Here is a 22,729-nt window from a genome sequence, read left to right on the forward strand (position 1 = left end):
AAATAAATCAATGCAAATGATTTAGACATTCAATCTTTAGATAATCTATAGTTACATTATTCAAAGAAAGTTTCATACAAAACATTTATCACCATTTATATACTGTATTTACATGAAATGAGAAGTGTTTTTGATATGGAGCATTGCAAAGCCCTTGTGATGGAAAAAGTAAGTTGGAGACAGATTTCCTTTTCATGGAAGACTGTAAAAGAAGCATCGCACAGTGAAGAAATATAATGACATTCTGAGGAAGATGTCTGAAGGCAAAGATTAGGCAAAGCTGTCTACCAACATAATGCATCTCTCATGGCATCAGTTTGGCACATCTGTTTGTGCTCGTCTATAGACCTAAGGGTCCTCCTTTTCTACAAAGAGTGACAGCTTGAATAATATAATAGCAAAATATGCATGTTTGTAACATTATATTTGAATAGCTTTTTCTACATATAATCATTATACAAAATAAAGACAGACTGATCAGAAAGTTCCTTCCCCAAATGGCAGTAATAACATGTAAGGTGTTGTGTAGGGTTGGTGTGCTGCCCTTGCTGCTGCTTGCAGGACCCGACTGACTCAGCCAGACACCAGGCAGCAGAACCCAGAGAAGCGCCTCTTCCTCTGCCTGACTAGCGGGTATTGAGTGAGATTCAGCAGACTGCTGTCATCTAGACAACACAGACAGAGGAACCTGAGTACAGTGCAGTGCCTTCCATCTTGTGTATCTTTCATGATTTAACACAATCTTACAGTACAAATGCTACTTACCTTGGTTTTTTAGTGGTAAAGGCATGGTCTCCCTAAGTTTGCTGAGTAGGTTTCTCATCTCTCGCATGTCCCTGAGGAGACAGGGTGAATCATTGGTAAATCCATTTACCACCTCTACATGGTCACAGAGGAAGCCTACCCACAAACTGAAACATGAATGTCTACTATAACTTGTAATGTCCAATCGGTTGATAATCCTATTCATGTATGGTTTAAACAGTACTCTGTGGCCTGGGCTTTCTGTTGACCGTGAAAGACCATGAGTGTGTAAGCATATTGCATTACACTATACCTCTCTATGTTTTCAATATCGGTGCACACCAGCCAGGACTCATGTTGGTAGTCCACAGGTGAGGAGGAGCGCTCCTCCAGGATGGGTACATCAGAACTCTCATCCATCTTGAAGTCCAGCCTGGGCTCCGGGTATGAATCCTTTCCTGGGATATGATCAACATATAATACTGGGTAACCTGTGATGCCATTTATTTCATATTGTATGGCATGTTTCAATGCCATACAACACTCCTTCCATGGCCTCCAACTGCTCTTAAACGCTAGTAAAAACCAAATGCATGCTTTTCAACCGTTCGCTGCCCGCACCCACCCGCCCGACTAGCATCACCACACTGGACGATTCCGACCTAGAATATGTGGACAACTATAAATACCTAGGTGTCTGGCTAGACTGTAAACTCTCCTTCCAGACTCATATTAAACATCTCCAATCAAAAATCAAATCTAGAATCGGCTTTCTATTTCGCAACAAAGCCTCATTCACTCAAGCCGTCAAACTTACCCTAGTAAAACTGACTATCCTAACGATCCTCAACTTCGACGATGTCATCTACAAAATAGCTTCCAATACTCTACTCAGCAAACTGGATGCTGTCTATCACAGTGCCATCCGTTTTGTTACCAACTCACCTGATACCACCCACCACTGCGACCTGTATGCTTTAGTCGGCTGGCCCTCGCTATATATTCGTTGCCAGACCCACTGGCTCCAGGTCATCTATAAGTCTATGCTAGGTAAAGCTCCGCCTTATCTCAGTTCACTGGTTACGATAACAACACCCACCCGTAGCACACGTTCCAGCAGGTATATCTCACTGATCATCCCCAAAGCCAACACCTCATTTGGCCGCCTTTCCTTCCAGTTCTCTGCTGCCAGTGACTGGAACGAATTGCAAAAATCACTGAATTTTGAGACTTTTATTTCCCTCACCAACTTTAAACAACAACTATCTGAACAGCTAAACGATCGCTGCAGCTGTACATAGTCCATCTGTAAATAGCCCACCCAATCTATCTACCTCATCCCTATACTGTTTTTATTTTATTTACTTTTCTGCTCTTTTGCACACCAGTATCTCTACCTGCACACTCCAGTGTTAATCTGCTAAATTGTAACTATTCGCTCCTATGGCCTATTTATTGCCTACCTCCTCATGCCTTTTGCACACACTGTATATAGACTTTCTTTTTTCTACTGTGTCATTGATTTGTTTATTGTGTTATTGGCTTATTTATTGTTTACTCCATGTGTAACTCTGTGTTGTTGTCTGTGTCACACTGCTTTGCTTTATCTTGGCCAGGTCGTAGTTGCAAATGAGAACTTGTTCTCAACTAGCCTACCTGGTTAAATAAAGGTGAAATAAAAAATAAATAAATAATATTGTAGCTACTATCCTTCCCTCTGCTGGTTGAGATTGGTATTTCACCTTTCCTGTGGAGCTGCAGTACCCCCAATAGACACATGGACTTGAGCATCTCCGTGATGAACATCTCCAGGCAGCACTGCAGCTGGATGAAGAGCCGGCATATCTCTGGGTGGATCTCCCCATCCTCTGGCCTACAACACATACACATACAGTAGGAGAATGGACCGTTTCAAATCTTATCACTGGCTCTTATTCTAGCCCTTCGTGAAACCCCCTGGCTCTAAAGCAGGGGTGGGCAACTTTGGTGAGGACCACAAAAAAATATGAGCTCATCATGGGGGGCCACAGTGGCTTACGGGTCTGCATATCCACATCCATACCCACACATGCAGTCGATATGGCCCTATGTAACATGTTGTTGATCCATGGGCCCACTTAAGGGGGACCGCAGGCGCTAATTGCCCATCCTTGCTCTAAAGGGACTGGAGGTGTGAGGGGTCTTTAATGGCTAAGGAAGAGCAGATCATTTATGAGTAGATTACGCTTAGCAACAAGGACAGCTCAAGCGGCAATTGAAGACATCAAAATTTCACATCCAGTAACTGTATCATAGATTCCAAGTAGCCCACTGTACAGGCTTGGGGTACATTTAATTTGAATTCCAGTCAATTCAGGAAGTAGTCTACACTTAAATTCCAATAACAATTATCTTTAATTGGTTTTAGTAAAACGTGGAATTGGAATTTGGTTTACTTTCTGAATTGAAATTGAATTGAACCCAACCCTGCTACTGTATTTAATTATCCTGTCGAATAGCAGGGCTTGGATTGACACACTAGCACCGAGGACAGCTCCAGTGACGACTGAAGATGTCAACAGATCACATTCATTAAATTGTAGCCTATCCGTATATCGTAAACGCAGATTCCTTACCCAGACCCAGATATCACGGTGAGGTTTTGATGGGCAGCTTGGGCCATAGCGCATCCTTTGGTCCTGGTACGGTGCAGCACGGCCCGTAAAGAGGGACAATCGGCAGAAATCTCCCCAATAGAGATGACCTGTTCTCGGTACAGCGCCACAAGAGTGTTGAATTCTTGGACAGTCTGGGAAGCAACATGTACACATAACCCCTTTCAGCAAGTCAATGCATAGCACCATAGATTTTCAAGGGCCCAATATAGGCCTAAACTTTAATAACACTATTGCACTATAGAGACACACACATATATACATAGATATATACACACAACTACTAATTGTGGCACATTGGTGTAATATTGTAGTAGCTATCCTTGTGGCATGCCCTTCTGAGTGCAACATACATCATTGAGTCTATCGCACCTTAAAGCGTTAAGAAACCATTCAAGGACATCCTTAAATGAATTTCTCCATGGCTCCTGGACTACCATCTAGGACTTAGTTGGCAGATAAATGTTGCTTGGTAAGAAAATGTATCTGGATAATTACATTAGAATATCTAGCGTTGCGCATGTTGTGGGTAAAATATATATAGGATAGTGTCTGCTCTTATACTAGTACGGCAGAAATGACTCCATTGCTTTTACCAATAATGCACGATAGATCATATCTCACCATCCTACAGTCGCCTACGGCCCGCTGGGCTTTCCGCGCGCTCTCGGTGCTCTCCCGGCGCTCGGGGTCCCTCTGCGGTGGTTTGCCGAGCTGGAAAATGTTCGCTGCGGATCTGGGGCGGTTAATGCGCCCGTTCGGTGCAGAACACATGCATACACAGTCACTGATAAAATCCCACGGCCAGCCTATCTATAATATTCGTTTGTTCAGCTTGCAGGACGACAGCAAGTAGTGGACGGCTCGCAGCTTCTTCTCTGCATCTCTCTCCTCAGCGGCGAAGCGAGTCACCTTCACCCCAGCAGAAGGCCAACTGCGGCTGAACGGTCTTCTGTCGTGCTTTCACCTGAGAAGCGAATTCATGGGGAGCCTGAGCCAACCATTTGTCACTGCTCCGGCATCCCGTTAACTGTTGAGGCGTCGACGACTCCAAAGCAAGCGGGTCTGTCGCAGGAAAGTATTGAGAATAAACGCAAATATCTACAAATATTATTCGTATCTGGCATGAGCAACAGCACATTCAAAGACCAGCAGGAATAATGAATGCTCAAAGTAAATCTCGTCAATTTACGCACATCACAGCCTCCCCGACCGATGTGAGATACAGAATACAGACATACAGGCTACTGTTGGCTGCAAGTAAACCAATGTATTATTGTCACCACAATTGCAAACCAATGAAAACTGTACATTTGACACATAACTTACCAGAGATTTGGCAATTTGTTCTGTAAAATGTATATAAGATGTCTATCATTGGTAATACACTGAATGACACACTGGTAAGACAAAATATTACAATGAGTCCCTGCAACACACAAAATTGCAACAGTACTAAAATACACTATATAAACAAAAGTATGTGGACACCCTTTCAAATCAGTGGATTCGGCTATTTCACACACACCTGTTGCTGACAGGTGTATAAAATCGGTGTATAAAATCTCCATAGACAAACATTGGCAGCAGAATGGCCTTACAGAAGAGCTCAGGGTCTTTCAATGTAGCGCCTCATAGAGATGCCACCTTTCCAACAAGTAATTTTGTCCAATTTCTTCCCTGCTAGAGCTGCCCCGGTCAAGTGCTGTTATTGTGAAGTGGAAACGTCTAGGAGCAACAAGAGCTCAGCCATGAAGTGGTAGGCCACAGAAGCTCACAGAACGGGACCGCTGAGTGCTGAAGCGTGTAGAGCGTAAAAATCATCTGTTCTGGGTTGCAACACTCACAACCAAGTTCCAAACTGCCTCTGGAAGCAACTCCAGCAGAAGAACTGTTCATGAAATGTGTTTCAATGGCTGAGCAGCTGCACACAAGCCTAATATCACCATGTGCAATGCTAATCGTTGGCTGGAGTAGTGTAAAGCTCTCCATTATTGGACTCTGGAGCAGTGGAAACTCGTTCTCCGGAGTAATGAATCACACTTTACTGGCAGTCCCTCTGACAAATCTGGGTTTGGCTATGCCTAATTGCCCAACATTAGTGCCCGACCTCAGTAACGCCCTTGACCCAACAGCAATGTTCCAACATCTAGGGGAAAGCCTTCCCAGAAGAGTGGAAGCTGTTATAGAAGCAAGGGGCAACTCCATATTAATCCCCATGATTTTGCAATGAGATGTTCGACGAGCAGGTATCCACATACTTTTGGTCATGTAGTGCATATTGAATAAAACGTTTACAGTTATATGAGATGTACATTATCAATCAAGAGTTTGGACACACCTACTCATTAAAGGGGTTTCCTTTATTTGTACTATTTTCTACATTGTAGAATACTAGTGAAGACATCACAACTATGAAAGAACACATATGGAATCATGTAGTAACCAAAAAAGTGTTAAACAAATCAAAATATATTTAAAAGTAGCCACCCTTTGCCTTGATGACAGCTTTGTGCATTCTTGGCATTCTCTAAACCAGCTTCACTTGGAATGCTTTTCCAACAGTCTTCCCACATATGCTGAGCACTTGTTGGCTGCTTTTCCGTCACTCTGCAGTCCAACTCATCTCCATTGAGTTGAGTTTGGGTGATTGTGGAGGCCAGATCATCTGATGCAGCACTCCATCACTCTCCTTATTGGTCAAATAGCCCTTACACAGCCTGGAGGTGTGTTGGGTCATTGTCCTGTTGAAAAATGTTAGTCCCACTAAGCGCAAACCAGATGGGACAGTGTATCGCTTCAGAATGCTGTGGTAGCCATGCTGGTTAAGTATGCGTTGAATTCTAAATCAAATCAGACAGTGTCACCGGCAAAGCACACCCACACCACCTCCTCCATGCTTCATGGTGGGAAGTACACATGCGGAGGTAATCCGTTCACCTACTATGCATCTCAAAAAGATACCGTGGTTGGAACCAAAAATCTCACATTTGGACTCATCAGACCAAAGGACAGATTTCCACCAGTCTAATGTCCATTGGTTGTGTTTCTTGGCCCAAGCAAGTCTCTTCTTATTATTATTGGTGTCCTTAAGTAGTGGTTTCTTTGCAGCAATTCGACCATGAAGTCCTCATTCACTCATTCTCCTCTGACCAGTTGATGTTGAGATGTGTCTGTTACTTGAACTGTGCAAAACATTTATTTGGGCTGCAATTTCTGAGGTGCAGTTAACTCTAATGAACTTATCCTCTGCAGCAGAGGTAACTCGGGGTCTCCCTTTCCTGTGGCGGTCCTCATGAGAGACAGTTTCATCATAGTGCTTGATGGTTTTTGTAACTGTACCTGAAGAAACTTTCAAAGTTCTTGACATTTCCCTATTGACTGACCTTCATGTCTGAAAGTAATGATGGACTGTCATTTCTCTTTGCTTATTTGAGCTGTTCTTGCCATAATATGGACTTGGACTTGCTATCTTCTGTATACCACCCTTACCTTGTCACAACACAACTGATTGCCTCAAACACATTGAGAAGGATAGAAATTCCACAAATAACTTTTAACAATGCACACCTGTTAATTGAAACATATTCCAGGCGACTACCTCATGATGCTGGTTGAGAGAATGCCAAGAGGGTACAAAGCTGTCATCTAGGCAAAGGGTGGCTACTTTGAAGAATCTCAAATATAAAATAGATTTTGATTTGTTTAACACTTTTTTGCTTTCTACATGATTCCACATGTTATTTCCTAGTTGACGCCTTCACTATTATTCTACAATGTAGAATATAGTGAAAATAAAGAAAAACCCTGGAATGAGTAAGTGTGTCCAAACTTTTGGCTGGTACTGTATGTGATTATTCTACCTTCATGTTGATGACCTGAGGGAAGTCCTTGACAGAGCGGGCCCACTGGTCATACATCTATCAAAATAGGCCTATTATTATAGATCTCTGTGCATTTCCTAACCAGATTTTTTTTAAACAATAATAATTATTGGTTTTTCGTTTTCACTTCTATCCCTCATACAATCTTTTCACTGTAAATCCAAAATTGTTTTATGTAAAACTCTCACAAAATATGAAATAAGCCCATCTACACAACTTCATTTGAGTACTGGTATTTCTATACATATGACCTCCCCAACTGCAAAAAAAAAACCCACCTCACAGTTCCCCACAGGACTGCTCATGATTCCAGTTAACATATGGAGGTGACAGGTGAGTTACCTGGCAGTAAGCACTATTAGGCACAATACTACATCACCCAGAAACCTCAGCTGTACCATTTTTAGAGGTCAGCCATCGCTGGCTAAATACACAAACAGCACTCAAGACAAGAATAGGTATGCTAGAAAGCAAAGAACCAGCAGGGCCAGTATCCAGTTGACAGAGTGGATGTAGATGATGACCAGGTCAATATCGAAGAACCAGCCGCGCATGTCGGCCAGGTCCAGGGCATCCAGGGCAAAGCCTGCTGGGGCAAAGTGCCACCACCTCCCTGGAGCCACCTGCCCCTGGTACCCTGGGATACAAACAGGGAAACTGGGGTCAGAGAGGGAGGCAGACAGTCCCTAGTGTACACATGTACAATAATGGGTTTTTGTTTAGGACTGCTCAAGCTTGGCATGCTAGTTAACTAAAAGAGACATTCACTTTGTGAGAAACTCATTAGTTACATGATAATTATAACATGTTTGTTGCATAAGAGCTTACAAGACTGCACAAAAATAAGACAAACTGAGTTACAGATGATCAGATATCTATTGCAAGCAACACATCCACTTACTCCAAAAGATGCGGAAACGTTTTGGGCAATTGGGAAGAGGCCATTTAGCACAGTTGGCTTTTTGAAAGTTGTGTTTCCGTGAGTGGTAGACCTTCGGGAAAAAAGTCTTAGCTGTCTGGTTGAGCTCTGAAACCAAAAGGAAATTAAACAATTTAGTTAAATCTCTCAAAGGGCTTCTTACTATTTACAGCTATGGAGAAAACAGCTATTTGTTATCAATAACAGAACCATTGGGAGGAGTATGCACCATAAATTGAAGCCGTAACTCACCTTTCTGGAAGAGTGTGTGTGAGATGAGGGTGCGGCAGAGGGGACAGGGGGTGTTGGCTGGCCGGTTCTTGGCCAGCGTGCGGAGGCAGGGCTCACAGAAGATGTGGCCACAGGGGTGACAGCTATAGGGACTGAAGTAGACATCCAGGCACACAGCACAGGTGTAGCCCTCTCTGTCCACCTCCTCACTGTCTGTTAGCAGCCCTGTCACACTCTATATACAATAAGATAAAATAATAGTGAGGCAATATGGAAAATAATATCTAACAGTAACACTAATCTCTTGTGGACAGACGCACGTCATAAATGGTATCATAGCGTCTGTCAACAGACTGTGGGATGCAACGATTAGCGAGGCACTTTGTTTCTGGCACTTTGATTTGTCATCACTGATCATTTGGACAAATCACAATTTCGCAGGTGCTTACATCTTCTGAATTTCGGAAAAGGAGGGGACATTTGGCCCATTTGTTGCTTTTTACATCTCTTTGTTCATGATGCTAACATATGATATGAGAGCACTCCAATCAGCCTGTCGAGTGTCATTGTGAGAGAATACTGACCGGCAATAGAGTCTATGGTTTGGGGAGAATGGACGGCTTGTTGACATGCACTAGTCACCCCAATTCAGATACCCATAAAACAGAAACCAACTGTAACCATGACTAGAGTGGTTCGTGGAAGGGCTTGAGTTTACAAGCTATCAACCAAAAACAATTAAACTCATCTTGGCACAAGATTAGTCAACTTTATCAAACCACATAAATCAACCTATAATATGGGTTCATCCACAAGACTAGAACAAGCGCAGTACCTGTAGTCCACACTCCACAGTACTGTAAGTGTCTCTCAATCATATACACTGTAGGTCCACACTGGTTACTGTCAACCAACAATCTCTCTGCTACTGCTGACAACACAGGGAAATGTAGTCACCCACCTGGCAGGCAACACCCAACTCACTAATCTTCTGTGTTTGTGTTTGCTTAGCTGATGGGCGACTACATTATCAAAGGCAAGATATAACTTCCCCCCTTCCAGACACAGTCAAAGTAAGGTGAAGGAATTTGAAATGTGTGTCATACATGTACAGTGGGGCAAAAAAGTATTTAGTCAGCCACCAATTGTGCAATTTATTTATTTATTTGGTGGAAAATAAGTATTTGGTCAATAACAAAAGTTTCTCAATACTTTGTTATATACCCTTTGTTGGCAATGACAGAGGTCAAAGTCTTCACAAGGTTTTCACAAGTTGCTGGTATTTTGGCCCATTCCTCCATGCAGATCTCCTTTAGAGCAGTGATGTTTTGGGCCTGTTGCTGGGAAACATGGACTTTCAACTCCCTCCAAAGATGTTCTATGGGGTTGAGATCTGGAGACTGGCTAGGCCACTCCAGGACCTTGAAATGCTTCTTACAAAGCCACTCCATCATTGCCCGGGCGGTGTGTTTGGGTTCATTGTCATGCTGAAAGACCCAGCCACGTTTCATCTTCAATGCCCTTGCTGATGGAAGGAGGTTTTCACTCAAAATCCCACGATACATGGCCCCATTCATTCTTTCCTTTACATGGATCAGTTGTCTTGGTCCCTTTGCAGAAAAACAGCCCCAAAGCATGATGTTTCCACCCCCATGCTTCACAGTAGGTATGGTGTTCTTTGGATGCAACTCAGCATTCTTTGTACTCCAAACACGACGAGTTGAGAGTTATATTTTGGTTTCATCTGACCATATGACATTCTCCCAATCTTCTTCTAGATCATCCAAACTTCAGACGGGCCTGGACATGTACTGGCTTAAGCAGGGGGACACGTCTGGCACTGCAGGATTTGAGTCCCTGGCGGCGTAGTGTGTTACTGATGGTAGGCTTTGTTACTTTGGTCCCAGCTCTCTGCAGGTCATTCACTAGGTCCCCCCGTGTGGTTCTGGGATTTTTTGCTCACCCTTCTTGTGATAATTTTGACCCCACGGGGTGAGATCTTGCGTGGAGCCCCAGATCGAGGGAGATTATCAGTGGTCTTGTATGTCTTCCATTTCCTAATAATTGCTCCCACAGTTGATTTCTTCAAACCAAGCTTCTTACCTATTGCAGATTCAGTCTTCCCAGCCTGGTGCAGGTCTACAATTTTGTTTCTGGTGTCCTTTGAAAGCTCTTTGGTCTTGGCCATAGTGGAGTTTGGAGTGTGACTGTTTGAGGTGGTGGACAGGTGTCTTTAATACTGATAACAAGTTCAAACAGGTGCCATTAATACAGATATCGAGTGGAGGACAGAGGAGCCTCTTAAAGAAGACGTTACAGGTCTGTGAGAGCCAGAAATCTTGCTTGTTTGTTATTGACCAAATACTTATTTTCCACCATAATTTGCAAATAAATTCATTAAAAAATCATACAATGTGATTTTCTGGATTTTTTCCCCTCCTTTTGTCTGTCATAGTTGAAGTGTACCTATGATGAAAATTACAGACCTCTCTCATCTTTTTAAGTGGGAGAACTTGCACAATTGGTGGCTGACTAAATCGTTTTTTTTGCCCCAATTTAACTGCTTGTGGTAAACAGTGTCAGACTAACAACCACAGGGACTCCAATGTGGTCGTCTTGCAAGCTCAACAAAATGGTCAAGAATAATTTTACAAAAATGCAATGTAACTAAAATACTGGACAAACTAAACTGTATGAATGTTTGACTTACCATTACATGAATAACTCCATTAGACATTTCTGTTACAGCCAGATGTCTTTTACCGGCACATATCTCAATTCAATGGCTTTATTGGCATGGGAAACATATTTTAACATTGCCAAAGCAAGTGTCTCTTTCTCTCCACCTGTAAATAACCATCGGATCTCAAATGAGACCATGACCAATTCGCACCTGTTCCTGGGAGTGGAGCCAGCGCTCTTTCTTCCTCTGTTTCCTCCTCTGGCTCTTCAGCCAGTTCTTCTCTTTCTTGCTGAACCTTTGTCTGGCTGGAGAAGCATTGTTGGCTACTACCTGGGCCTGGAGCTCTGTGGGGGTTCCCCTTCTCTCCTCCTCCTGCTCTCCAGGGATGTGGGAGACACCTGGCCCTCTCAGGGAGAGAAGACGAGAACCAGGGGTCTCTCTAGTCAGACGTGATAGGCAGGTAGGCGACCTAATAATACTCGTTGCAAATAGATGAGGGGTGTGGGACACAACAGGTGAATAGGGCAGCTGCTCTGTCCCAGTCCTCACCTCTCCCTCAGTCACTTCAACAGGGCCAGTCTGGGAGCCAGAGCTACAGGAGGGTTCCAACCTGCCCCTCGCACCAAACTTCGTATGAGAAACAATGCTGGGGGAGCTCAATGGAACTGATTGGGTGGCTCTGATGTCAGCCAACTGGAAAAAGGCATCTGGGTGTGTTGTGATTGGTCGGCTCTCAGCGTTAAGGCGGGACACAGAAGTACAGCAGAGCTGTGAGCCAACCAGAAAGTCCTCCCCGACTTCAGACCTGTACTGCTCACTGTGAGAACCCACCGGCTCGCCCTTCAGGCAGCCCGGTCCTCCCCTACCTCTCGTCGTCTGCGGTCTGACCACATGAAGGTAGCGTTTGTGGTCCTGGTCGACCCGACTCTTGCTAAGGTGCACGGTGGACTCCTGACCACAGGGGCATTTGGTGTTGTTGAGAAAGTTGAAGCCACCCAGGCGAGCACCACAGTTCCCACAGTTCAGCTTCCCCACTGTCCACTGGGCCTGCAGAAAGAGGACATTAGAACAGAAAGAACTGATAGGCTTGTCTCAAATTTTTATCCAAAAGTTACAAAAGAACACAGTGCAAATCAAACACTAGCACACACCTGTACAAACACAAAGCCTTACCTGGTGAACTGACGTCAGTATCCACTCTGGCAGTGTATCAACGTTCATGTGCCAGACACTGCATGTACCTGCTGCCGTTGTGTCATCATCAGGCACTATCTGTAGGGAGATAAACTACCATCTTTACCCAGTACAGACCCGGTCAACTCCTAACCATATGTTATAACACCAGCCTGGCTCTCCCTACTGAAGAAACATTGCTCTTTTCCTTGTATGACCTCAACAGGAGTAAAGGACCTATGGTGAAACACTGTCTGATGAATGGTTTTGTTTATTTCACATAAGCATAATAGTGAAATGTATGTGCGGCGTAAATGTCTCCTCCTTGTCTGATGATGAGGAATAGGAATCATAGGACCAACACGCAGCGTGGTAAGTGTTCATCGTCAATTTAATGAAATGAACACAGAATGACAAAAACAACTAAAGAGAATGAACGAGACCGAAACAGTTCTGTCTGGTACAGAATACAAAGACAGAAAACAACTACCCACAACCCATAGTGGGAAAACAGGCTGCCTAAGTATGGTTCTCAATCAGAGACAACGATTGACAGCTGCCTCTGATTGAGAACCACACTTAGGCAGCCTGTTTTCCCACTATGATTTGTGGGTAGTTATTTTTTTCTGGTTCGTGTTTGTTGCACCTGTCAGAACTGTTTGTTTATCGTTTTGTTGTTTTTGTTTGTGTATTCATTCTGGATGAAAAGTATTATGGATACGTACCACGCTGCACTTTGGTCCTCCTCTCCTTCCACCAACGAAAATCGTTACAGATGTACAGTAGCCTTAGTGTATGAAAGTGTACATACTTATTTTAAATGTGTATAGTTATGTCCTTGAGTTGTTATTGTCTATTGCTGTTTTGTAGCATTTCATGTTTTGTGCTTTGTGTGGACCCCAGGAAGAGTAGCTGCTGTTAGCAGCGACTAATGGGGATGCTAATAAAATGCTAAAGACACGTGCTGCTCTATTTTCTCACCTACCACTGAGAGACTTTACATCAGGGGCAGGAAACTAGATTCAGCCATGGGCCGATTTTTGTCAGAGAGGATGGTGAACATAATTAAGATATTGACAACTAAACTCAAAAAGAGATGGAATTTGAAAATAACAATCCTTTCATACCTTGATTACATTGAGAATCTTTGTGGGAACACTTGGGAACAGACTTTTAGTTGAATACCTGGTGGTTTTAGTATTTTTTTATATACACATTTTTTTTCTAAAAACTTTGGGGGGCAAAATAAAATGTGTTGCCGACCCCTTCTTTACAACCCTGGTTGGGGCAAGAAAAAGGATGGAAGCAACACTGTCACAGTAACACGAATCAGAATGTGAGCTATGGACCGTCTTGTTCCACCAGGTTAGATCATGACTTAATGAACTTTAGGAGGGATTGAGAGGATTGTTTGGAGTGCAGTCACTGACCTTTACTACACTCAAAATTACTTTGATGTTTTTGCAGTCTAAGGCAGGGCCCTTCAGGGGCTGTGTGTAAGAAATATCTCAGAGTATGGGTGCTGATTTAGGATCAGTTTTGCCTTTTAGATGACAATAAATAAGATTACATGGACTAGGGGGAAATGATACAAGATCAGCATTCCTACTCTGAGGCTTTGTTTAGACAGGCAGCCCAATTCTCTTGATTTCTTCAGATGAGCTCTGAAAAAGATGATGTGATTGGTCAAAATACCAATTTAGTGGAAAACATCAGAATTGGGTTGCCTGTGCGAACGCAGCATGAGATGCTTGATGGACAGCCTCTGAAATATTGCCTTGGGAGTCAGAATGCGTTCCTATGTGCTTTACATACACTATACTAGCTGGAAAAGTAACCCCGTCACTCACCGGATGCAGGCATGCTGTGTCTACAAAACCTTTACGACACTTCCTGCAGCGGAGCATAGCCACTGCCCCTGGGTTGTCCATAGAGACTGATGTCTGCTGTTCTCATCTGCCACAGAATCAATGAAAAAGAGGGCACAGTAGGCTAAATGCCAACACACAGACAAATAGGCAGGGAGCATATATTTCCTCTCATGGAGAGGATACCACAACATGTGATATGCATTCAGCACAGGTGATAAGGCTAATGGGAATGTTTCTGAAGCACTGTAAGAAGATGAACCCAAATAAGGTTGAATCACAATATGATCCATGTGATAATGACTCTTGGGTTTTCAGGAAAACTGATGAAAAAAGGCTTACTGTATGTGTACCTATATTCGTATACAGCCTTCGTTTTAACATAACTGACAACAATTCAACTAAGAGTCAAATTGAGAAAGTAGGCCTATCTACTCAACCTTGGTCATGGATGCAGTTCCTCTAACCGTGCATGGCCATAGCCCTATACAGCAGCGTCACGCCAATTTCATGATATAACAGCTAATAAACACTTAGTCTTTTATTTACTACGAAAATAAAAAAATCAATAAAAAAGGCAACATTCAAATGTCAATGAGTATTATTAGTAGCGTGAAATACAAAACTAGCCATGCCAGCTGAGCTAAATCGAGCAAGCAAAAATCTAAAAACGAAATTCCTCTCCTCTCGTGAGGCGGTGTGCTCCTAGTTCAACATTTCTGTTCATTCTTTTTGACAAATGCAAATGTTTATGACGATGGCTTTTGAAACAATTGCCATACTGAAAAGTAACATATCCTACCTGGGATTTCCAAATTCCTATGCGTTCCCTTCGAAACAATTAATTAACATTTTAATAGAAGAAAAATTTGTCCGAAAGTTAGAGGACAATGACGTCACTGCTTTTTGTTACGGAGCGTCAGATGCACCAAACTTCACAAGTAATCCCCGCTGCCATGTCGGTCTACGCCAGGTGGCAGCACCAGACCTGGTCACAGCGAGGTACGCTGTCCATGGTGCTGATCTGAGAAATAACTTCAATAAATTCCATATATTTTTTTAAAGCAAGAACAGCAATGGCAGATTCGTTTGTAATATTTTCGTAATTGAGAAAGGACAGGCATAGTCATATGGTTTCCGTTACAGCTGTGGTTTTCTATAATAATTTAGGCTATTGCTCATATCTAAACAATGAATAATAAATGCATCATACAAATACAAACGTTGAAAACGAGTGTGTGTGTGTGTGTGTGTGTGTGTGTGTGTGTGTGTGTGTCTATTCCAATTAATTGTTATTAGTGCTCTATCAAATCCTGTTGGTAAAGGGATGATAGCACCTGCATCTCACTGCGCGCACTCTCTCAGAGAGTCCAACTGTTGGTGTGGACAGAACATCTCTCTTTCAATCTCACAGCCAACTGACGTATTTTCCATCACTGGTATAAATGAACCCCCTCGTCAGTCGTCACCAACCGACACAGTGTGCATACTGAGCGCGCCGCGCAGAGTCCAGCTGTAGATCACAACGCGCTCTCCAAGGGTGGAGGTCTATTGGGCACGGGAGATGACACAATGTCACTGAGGAGCGCTTCCTTTTTCATCAACATGGAGGAAAGAAACAACTCGACGGCCGCATGGTTTCTATTTGATTTTCAAAACGAAACCTCGACAGCTACTTCCGAGGAGGTGAAATTAAGTTCCCAAATCTTCCCGTCCTTTCTCCTGGCTGCGCTCATTCTCTGTGCCGTATTTGGTAACGCGTGTGTGGTTGCAGCTATCGCCCTGGAGAGAAATCTTCAGAATGTAGGGAACTATCTGATCGGGTCTCTGGCCGTGACTGACTTGATGGTATCGGTTCTGGTGTTGCCAATGGCTGCCCTTTACCAAGTCTTAAACAGGTGGGCTCTCGGACAGGTACCGTGTGATATTTTTATCTCTTTAGATGTGTTATGTTGTACATCATCCATTCTGCACCTGTGCGCCATCGCCTTGGACAGGTACTGGGCCATTACCGAACCCATAGAGTATATGAAGAAGAGGACGCCCAGAAGAGCGGCGGTTCTGATCAGTGTCACTTGGTTTGTCGGGTTCTCTATCTCTGTTCCACCCATGTTGATCATGCGTTCCCAGCCGAGTAGTAAGGCGGAGGACATAGCAAACCCCGAGCAATGCATTATTAGTCGAGACCCATGGTACACAATCTACTCAACATTTGGCGCGTTCTACATTCCGTTGATACTCATGTTGGTCTTATATGGGCGGATATTCAAAGCCGCGAGGTTTAGAATCAGGAGAACCGTGCGTAAAACAGATAAAAAGAAAGTGTCTGATTCTTGTTTGGGACTGTCCCCTACTCTTTTCCACAAGAGGACCAATGGGGACCCGAGTAAAAGCTGGAAGAGGAGCGTGAAGCCCAAACCGACCCTATGCGTAAACGGCGCGGTCAAGCACGCGGAGGACGGCGAGTCGCTGGAGATCATCGAGGTTCACAGCAACTCGAAAAACAACCTACCACTCCCCAACACCCCCAAATCCGAACCGCTCTTTGAGAGTAGACACGATAAGAACATGGAGGCAAAGAGAAAGATGGCCATGGCCAGAGAGCGCAAAACGGTAAAGACGCTGGGTATCATTATGGGAACTTTTATATTTTGCTGGTTGCCTTTCTTTATCGTTGCCCTGGTAATGCCCTTTTGCCAGTCGTGCCAAATGCCAAAGTGGCTCGAGGACGTCATTAACTGGCTCGGGTATTCCAACTCCCTACTGAATCCCATAATTTACGCATACTTCAACAAGGACTTCCAAAGTGCTTTTAAGAAAATAATAAAATGTCACTACTTCAAAACATAAGTATAAGCATCATCCTCGTATGGTCTAAAACGTTTGACTGCGGACTTCTGACTGAAGTTTGTAGAAGACACAGCTTACAACCATTCCAGTGCCACCACTCAGTGAAATATACATTTATTGAGAGGTGGGAGAGTTGATAGGAATGTTGTTTCATAAAAATAATTGTATTATTATTACTGTTATACGTGTTGTTATATTATTAATCATTTGTATTATTATACCAGGAGTTTAATGAAACTTTATAAACAAGATTGCTGGATGTTAGAGCGGACCACTCATGCCCATGTCAAACATGCTTTGTTGTGTTCAATAAACAATGTCCTATTTCAGAAACTTCTGTACTACCGTGTTGATATGTGTGCATAATGGGAGATTCATATTACCTCTTGGGCATTTGCCATAGCATTTCAGGAAGAAATAGTCTTTGTGTTGAGGCAAATCTAAATCTAACAGCAAAGGAAAGTCATTATGGAAGAAAAAGCATAATTCGTTTTTCCATAATAGCGTTTTGGATTATACCCAAATCAGCCCGCAGCAAAGAAGACATTATTTTACAACAGATTGGTGGATGAGTTACTCACAGAAATCACCTGTTATATCTCCAAATTACTTACACACACAAAGATGGTCTCGTGTTCAAAATTGTACATGATCAGATAAGGAAACATTTGAAAGTGTAATGTTGAAAGCCACCACTGACCTGTGCTTTTAGTTTATCCTAGATACAATAATTTCAGGAATTCCAAATTGTATTTTGCAATTGAGGCATGTCACTAAGGGATTTAAAAAAAATTAATTAAAAACAAGTCACAAAAAGTCAAAGCTGAAAACCCGACAATACCAACCTTTGAAAACCAACTGCCTAGTAAGCCTGCGACACTTCCCTACTATACTGTGTGTTTGCAAGTGTGTGTGTGTATGCGTGTGTTTGTGTGTGTGTGTGCACATAGCAACACAGATTAAATATTTGCACAGCATAGTAGAGACCAATTCAACTCAGAGCAGGGCTTTTCTCTGTGCAAAACACACAAACACACACACACACACACACACACACACACACACACACACACACACACACACACACACACACACACACACACACACACACACACACACACACACACACACACACACACACACACACACACACACACACACACACACACACACCCCTCTGTGTGACTTTCAGCAAATCTCCAGAGGCTGAAGGAATCCACTCATGCAACAGACTCTACCCAAGACTGTCCTATCTTTACTTTAAATATGAAACTGTATTGTTACCACACAAATCTAACTTTCACCATGGTCGTGACCCCACTCTCTAAGAGCGTCTCAGGGGGAGATGGGATATGCAAAATACACATTTCAAACCTTACACTTGTACAGGTGACCCACTTGTACATACAGTGAAACAGGACATATAAACTCAGCAAAAAAAGAAACGTCCCTTTTCAGGACCCTGTATTTCAAAGATAATTAGTAAAAATCCAAATAACTTCACAGATCTTCATTGTAAAGGGTTTAAACAACGTTTCCCATGCTTGATCAATGAACCATAAACAATTAATGAACATGCACCCGTGGAATGGTCGTTAAGACACTAACAGCTTACAGACGGTAGGCAATTAAGGTCACAGTTATGAAAACCTAGGACACCAAAGAGGCCTTTCTACTGACTCTGAAAAACACCAAAAGAACGATGCCTAGGGTCCCTGCCCATCTGTGTGAACGTGTCTTAGGCATGCTGCAAGGAGGCATGAGGACTGCAGATGTGGCCAAGGCAATAAATTGCAATGTCCGTACTGTGAGACGCCTAAGACAGCACTACAGGGAGACAGGACGGACAGCTGATCGTCCTTGCAGTGGCAGACCACGTGTACCAACACCTGCACAGGATCGGTACATCCAAAAATCACACCTGCGGGACAGGTACAGGATGGCAACAACAACTGTCCGAGTTACACCAACACCGGTTGCTCAGACTGTCCGCAATAGGCTGAGAGAGGCTGGACTGAGGGCTTATAGGCCTGTTGTAAGGCAGGTCCTCACCAGACATCACCAGCAACAATGTCGCCTATGGGCACAAATCCACCGTCGCTGGACCAGACAGGACTGGCAAAAAGTGCTCTTCACTGACGAGTCGAGGTTTTGTCTCACCAGGGGTGATGGGTAGGTGTTGTTGTCTGTGTCACACTGCTTTGCTTTATCTTGGCCAGGTCTCAGTTGCAAATGAGAACTTGTTCTCAACTAGCCTACCTGGTTAAATTAAGGTGAATGTTTTTTGTGCATTTATCATCGAAGTAATGAGCTTTACACCGAGGCCTGTACTCTGGTGCGGGATCGATTTGGAGGTGGAGGGTCCGTCATGGTCTGAGGCGGTGTGTCACAGAATCATCGGACTGAACTTATGGTCATTGCAGGCAATCTCAAAGCTGTGCGTTACAGGGAAGACATCCTCCTCCCTCATGTGGTACCCTTCCTGCAGGCTCATCCTGACATGACAATGCCATTTCCTGCAAGACAGGAATGTCAGTGTTCTACCATAGCCAGCAAAGAGCCCTAATCTCAATCCCATTGAGCACATCTGGGACCTGTTGGATCGGAGGGTGAGGGCTAGGGCCATTCCCCCCAGAAATGTCCGGGAACTTGCAGGTGCCTTGGTGGAAGAGTGGGGTAACATCTCACAGCAAGAACTGGCAAATCTGGTGCAGTCCATGAGGAGGAGATGCACGGCAGTACTTAATGCAGCTGGTGGCCACACCAGATACTGACTGTTACTTTTGATTTTGACCCCCTCCACCCATTTGTTCAGGGACACATTACTCCATTTCTGTTAGTCACCCGTCTGTGGAACTTGTTCAGTGTATGTTACAGCTGTTGAATCTTGTGATGTTCATACAAATATTTACACATGTTAAGTTTGCTGAAAATAAACTCAGTTGACAGTGAGAGGACGTTTCTTTTTTGCTGAGTTCATAAGCAACCACCTATATAAACTGACCAGTGTGCCCCGTGGAGCATGTCACACTTTTTCTTTCTGCACACACAGCACCCCTTCCCACACAAGCTGGGCCCACTAAAGACCACTCAATGGAACATAGGACGGCAAGCCACGTTGCCACAGCGACCCTCAGGGCCTTCAAACTCCGGGTCTGAGGGGCAATTATCTGATCAAAGGGCGTCTAGAATACAGGAATAAAGAGGAACAGAGGGCCCACATTGTTCCTGCTCTGATCAGAAGAATCGAAAATCTCCTGGCCATTTAACCATATCCAAGGCCCACTCCTCCACACAACCATCCATCAACATGTCACATCTCACTCATTCTCCTCTTATTTTCCAACAATGAGCAGTGTTTGTTGGTTGTACAATGGTCTCTTTCTGTTGCAAATAGCCGGAAGATCGTTTCACACAGACAGAACCATGATGGAGAATTAATCATGAGGCTGCCCTTCAGATTCCTATGCAATCTCCAGTTGAGCCACTTGTTGGGTCTGTGAGTGGATAAAGAGTGCACTCCTCACTAAATCACCATGTGGATTGGAGAACACGAGGAGGGCACTGGTGGCAAAGTCATGCTCCTTCCGTGGAAGGGAAGAAAAGCCCCTGGTGTTCTTCTGTCAGTACCATTAAGTTTACAGTCCTTCAAGTAGACCTATAAACCCATTGAATAACTGGTTTCCGTTTTGTTCTCTGCTTGCTAGTCACAGCACCTTTCTTTACAGTATATGAAAACATAAGTATATGATGAAATTAACTATTCATGAGCTACTCATCATACGAATGAGCTACTCTCTCTCTCTCTCTATCTCTCTCTCTAAGCCCACACAAGTGCTACAATTTGTAGGAGCAGGAACCAGATGAATGCTTGACATCAAACAGAGGCTCATTGTTTGTAGTGTTGCTGTTTGTACCTTCGGCAGTTGCTGTCATTCTGCAGGGGCTGCTCCCACTCACCTGTGATCTATAGAGAACAATGGGATAGGAAGATTAAAGATGACTACAGATATATTATATCAGAGAGAGTGAAAGAGAAGAAGAGGACACACACAAACACAAGCACACATACGTGTGGAAAAAGGGTGTGTTGGATTTGTTTTCGATACAGGTCTTAAGATGGGCACTGGGAAAGGGACGATAAGGTGGGGACAATGTGAAAGGGGTGGGCAAAAGGAGATAGCACAAAAGAGTGGAGAGAAAGGAAAAAGGTGCAGGTGCAGAATAAGAGGACAGAAGATGAACAGATGGACGGGCACATACCTGTAGGTGGGCTCTCCATCTATCTATCTCTCTATCAGATGGATATGGAAAGTGCCAACACACTGCATATTTTGTTACTTGTCCCTCACCCCCCATCTTCCAAACACAATAAGAGGATCGTTAACACAGACAAAGGACAGTTTGATTTGGCTTCACACCAATCAAATCACATTCTTAACAAAACGTCATCATTGTCCGACAAACGTGTCTGTTTCTGGCCTGCTTGTGTTGATGTCCTGCAGTAGCTAACTTGCTAAATCAGCCCATTCCTAAGCCATGGATGGAGATGTGGATTTAGACTTGTGGCATTGACTTAATTCTCTGTACAGGCCAAATAATTATGATGGCTATTCTGATCTAACCATAAATTGATAATAACATAAATCTAAGAGTATTTGAATAAGGGAAGGTGGAGATAAACTCTGATGTGTCAAAAATTAGTGGCACTCCAGTCATTAACTAAGAAGAAAGCAGAGCAGAGAGGCTCTCATGTGGCTAGCAGATGAAAGATGAAAAAGCCTGGGTTCCTCTCGATGAAAAAGAGGAGTTGAAAAGATGCTCACATTTGAACAGCACTGAGGGAATTCTGCCCACATACAGGGGAGTACAAACACTAACGCAATGTCTCCCAGGTATTAAGAAAGGCGTACTGTCACTCTTTCATGTGTTGCAATACACGAGGGGTAAGCTATCTGTAGCTTACCTTTCATTTAAGTTTTAGTACAGACTGTACATACTATAACTTAAAACTAAGGATAAGCTACAGTATGGTAATTAGTGTAAAGTATAGTAAGTGCAGAGACCAACTGAATTGCCATAATCATTCAGTCAAAGAGCCTAATCAAAACATCAACAAACCTACATACGCAAATCAGTTTAACAAATGTAATTAAGGTAAATTGCTGCGTATCTCATTACAGATAATGCTGAGCACATACTGTACTAGGAATACTTGGCAGCACATAAGCACATACACACACCCACTGACTAACCAGATGGTTTCTGGCTCTGTCGTCTCCCTTCTAAACAACTTTTTTTGGTCACTTAAACATTTCAGCTCCTCCAGCAGACCCCTGGAACAATGATCCAACAGTCTTAAATAATGTGACTCCAGCAATGAAATATAGTTAATATTGCATGGCAGCAGCAAAGGTCTGAGTTAATTCTGTCTCCCAGGAAATCCCTCTTAAAGTGCTCATATGTGCCCCCAAGCCACAGAAAAGCCTGTCACCTTGGGAACCCAGGGTGTCTGTAACAGATCTCGTCCTCATCTTCTGAGGAGGAGTAGCGAGAAGGATTGGAGGACCAATGCACAGCGTGGTAAGTGTCCATAATGTTTAATCAAGACATAACAGAACACTGGGGGGGAAAAAACAATAAAGGAAAAAAGTCCCGCGTGGCAACAAGCACTGACACGGAAGACAAACACCCACAACTCAAAAGTGAAACCAGGCTACCTA

The 22,729-nt window shown here is 43.5% G+C and overlaps 3 protein-coding genes across 4 annotated transcripts; 1 reads left to right on the forward strand and 2 right to left on the reverse strand.

The window, feature by feature from the left end:
• Window positions 1-425: 425 nt before the first annotated feature.
• LOC135538693 (regulator of G-protein signaling 7-binding protein B-like) lies at window positions 426-4,543 on the reverse strand. The gene is made up of 6 exons (XM_064964593.1): window positions 4,023-4,543; window positions 3,360-3,532; window positions 2,487-2,617; window positions 1,058-1,202; window positions 766-836; window positions 426-665 (listed from the first exon to the last, which is right to left on the reverse strand). Exons 1-6 carry the CDS (start codon window positions 4,170-4,172, stop codon window positions 574-576), a joined length of 762 nt encoding a protein of 253 aa, XP_064820665.1. The 5' UTR covers window positions 4,173-4,543; the 3' UTR covers window positions 426-573.
• Window positions 4,383-15,048, reverse strand: rnf180b (ring finger protein 180b). Of its 2 annotated transcripts, XR_010455469.1 has the most exons (8): window positions 14,959-15,048; window positions 14,139-14,244; window positions 12,289-12,387; window positions 11,326-12,162; window positions 8,454-8,667; window positions 8,184-8,309; window positions 4,728-7,919; window positions 4,383-4,463 (listed from the first exon to the last, which is right to left on the reverse strand). XR_010455469.1 is itself a non-coding variant. In XM_064964590.1 (7 exons), the coding sequence occupies exons 2-7, from the start codon at window positions 14,217-14,219 to the stop codon at window positions 7,726-7,728; spliced, it is 1,551 nt and encodes a 516-aa protein (XP_064820662.1). In that variant the 5' UTR covers window positions 14,220-14,244; window positions 14,959-15,048; the 3' UTR covers window positions 4,674-7,725. The 2 variants fall into 2 exon arrangements, 1 of the variants encoding a protein (XP_064820662.1); XM_064964590.1 differs by lacking the exon at window positions 4,383-4,463 and having other exon boundaries at window positions 4,674-7,919.
• Window positions 15,049-15,761: 713 nt separating this feature from the next.
• Window positions 15,762-17,006, forward strand: htr1ab (5-hydroxytryptamine (serotonin) receptor 1A b). The gene has a single exon (XM_064964591.1). It carries the CDS (start codon window positions 15,762-15,764, stop codon window positions 17,004-17,006), a length of 1,245 nt encoding a protein of 414 aa, XP_064820663.1.
• Window positions 17,007-22,729: the final 5,723 nt, after the last annotated feature.

This window comes from Oncorhynchus masou, unplaced genomic scaffold (assembly GCF_036934945.1).
Source record: "Oncorhynchus masou masou isolate Uvic2021 unplaced genomic scaffold, UVic_Omas_1.1 unplaced_scaffold_2___fragment_4___debris, whole genome shotgun sequence".
NCBI lineage: Eukaryota > Metazoa > Chordata > Actinopteri > Salmoniformes > Salmonidae > Oncorhynchus > Oncorhynchus masou.

Bases quoted from the DNA above. Each gene is read 5' to 3' on its own strand.
- LOC135538693 (XM_064964593.1), bottom strand. From the start codon at position 4,172: ATGTGTTCTGCACCGAACGGGCGCATTAACCGCCCCAGATCCGCAGCG. The intron at 3,533-4,022 runs GTGAGATATGAT...GTTGCTTCCCAG, and splicing joins CCGTAGGCGACTGTAGGATG to ACTGTCCAAGAATTCAACAC. The intron at 2,618-3,359 runs GTAAGGAATCTG...TATGTGTTGTAG, and splicing joins ACCGTGATATCTGGGTCTGG to GCCAGAGGATGGGGAGATCC.
- rnf180b (XM_064964590.1), bottom strand. From the start codon at position 14,219: ATGGACAACCCAGGGGCAGTGGCTATGCTCCGCTGCAGGAAGTGTCGT. The intron at 12,163-12,288 runs GTAAGGCTTTGT...CTCTTTCTGCAG, and splicing joins TACTGACGTCAGTTCACCAG to GCCCAGTGGACAGTGGGGAA. The intron at 7,920-8,183 runs GTAAGTGGATGT...TTTGTATCCCAG, and splicing joins ACGTTTCCGCATCTTTTGGA to GGTACCAGGGGCAGGTGGCT.
- htr1ab (XM_064964591.1), top strand. From the start codon at position 15,762: ATGGAGGAAAGAAACAACTCGACGGCCGCATGGTTTCTATTTGATTTT.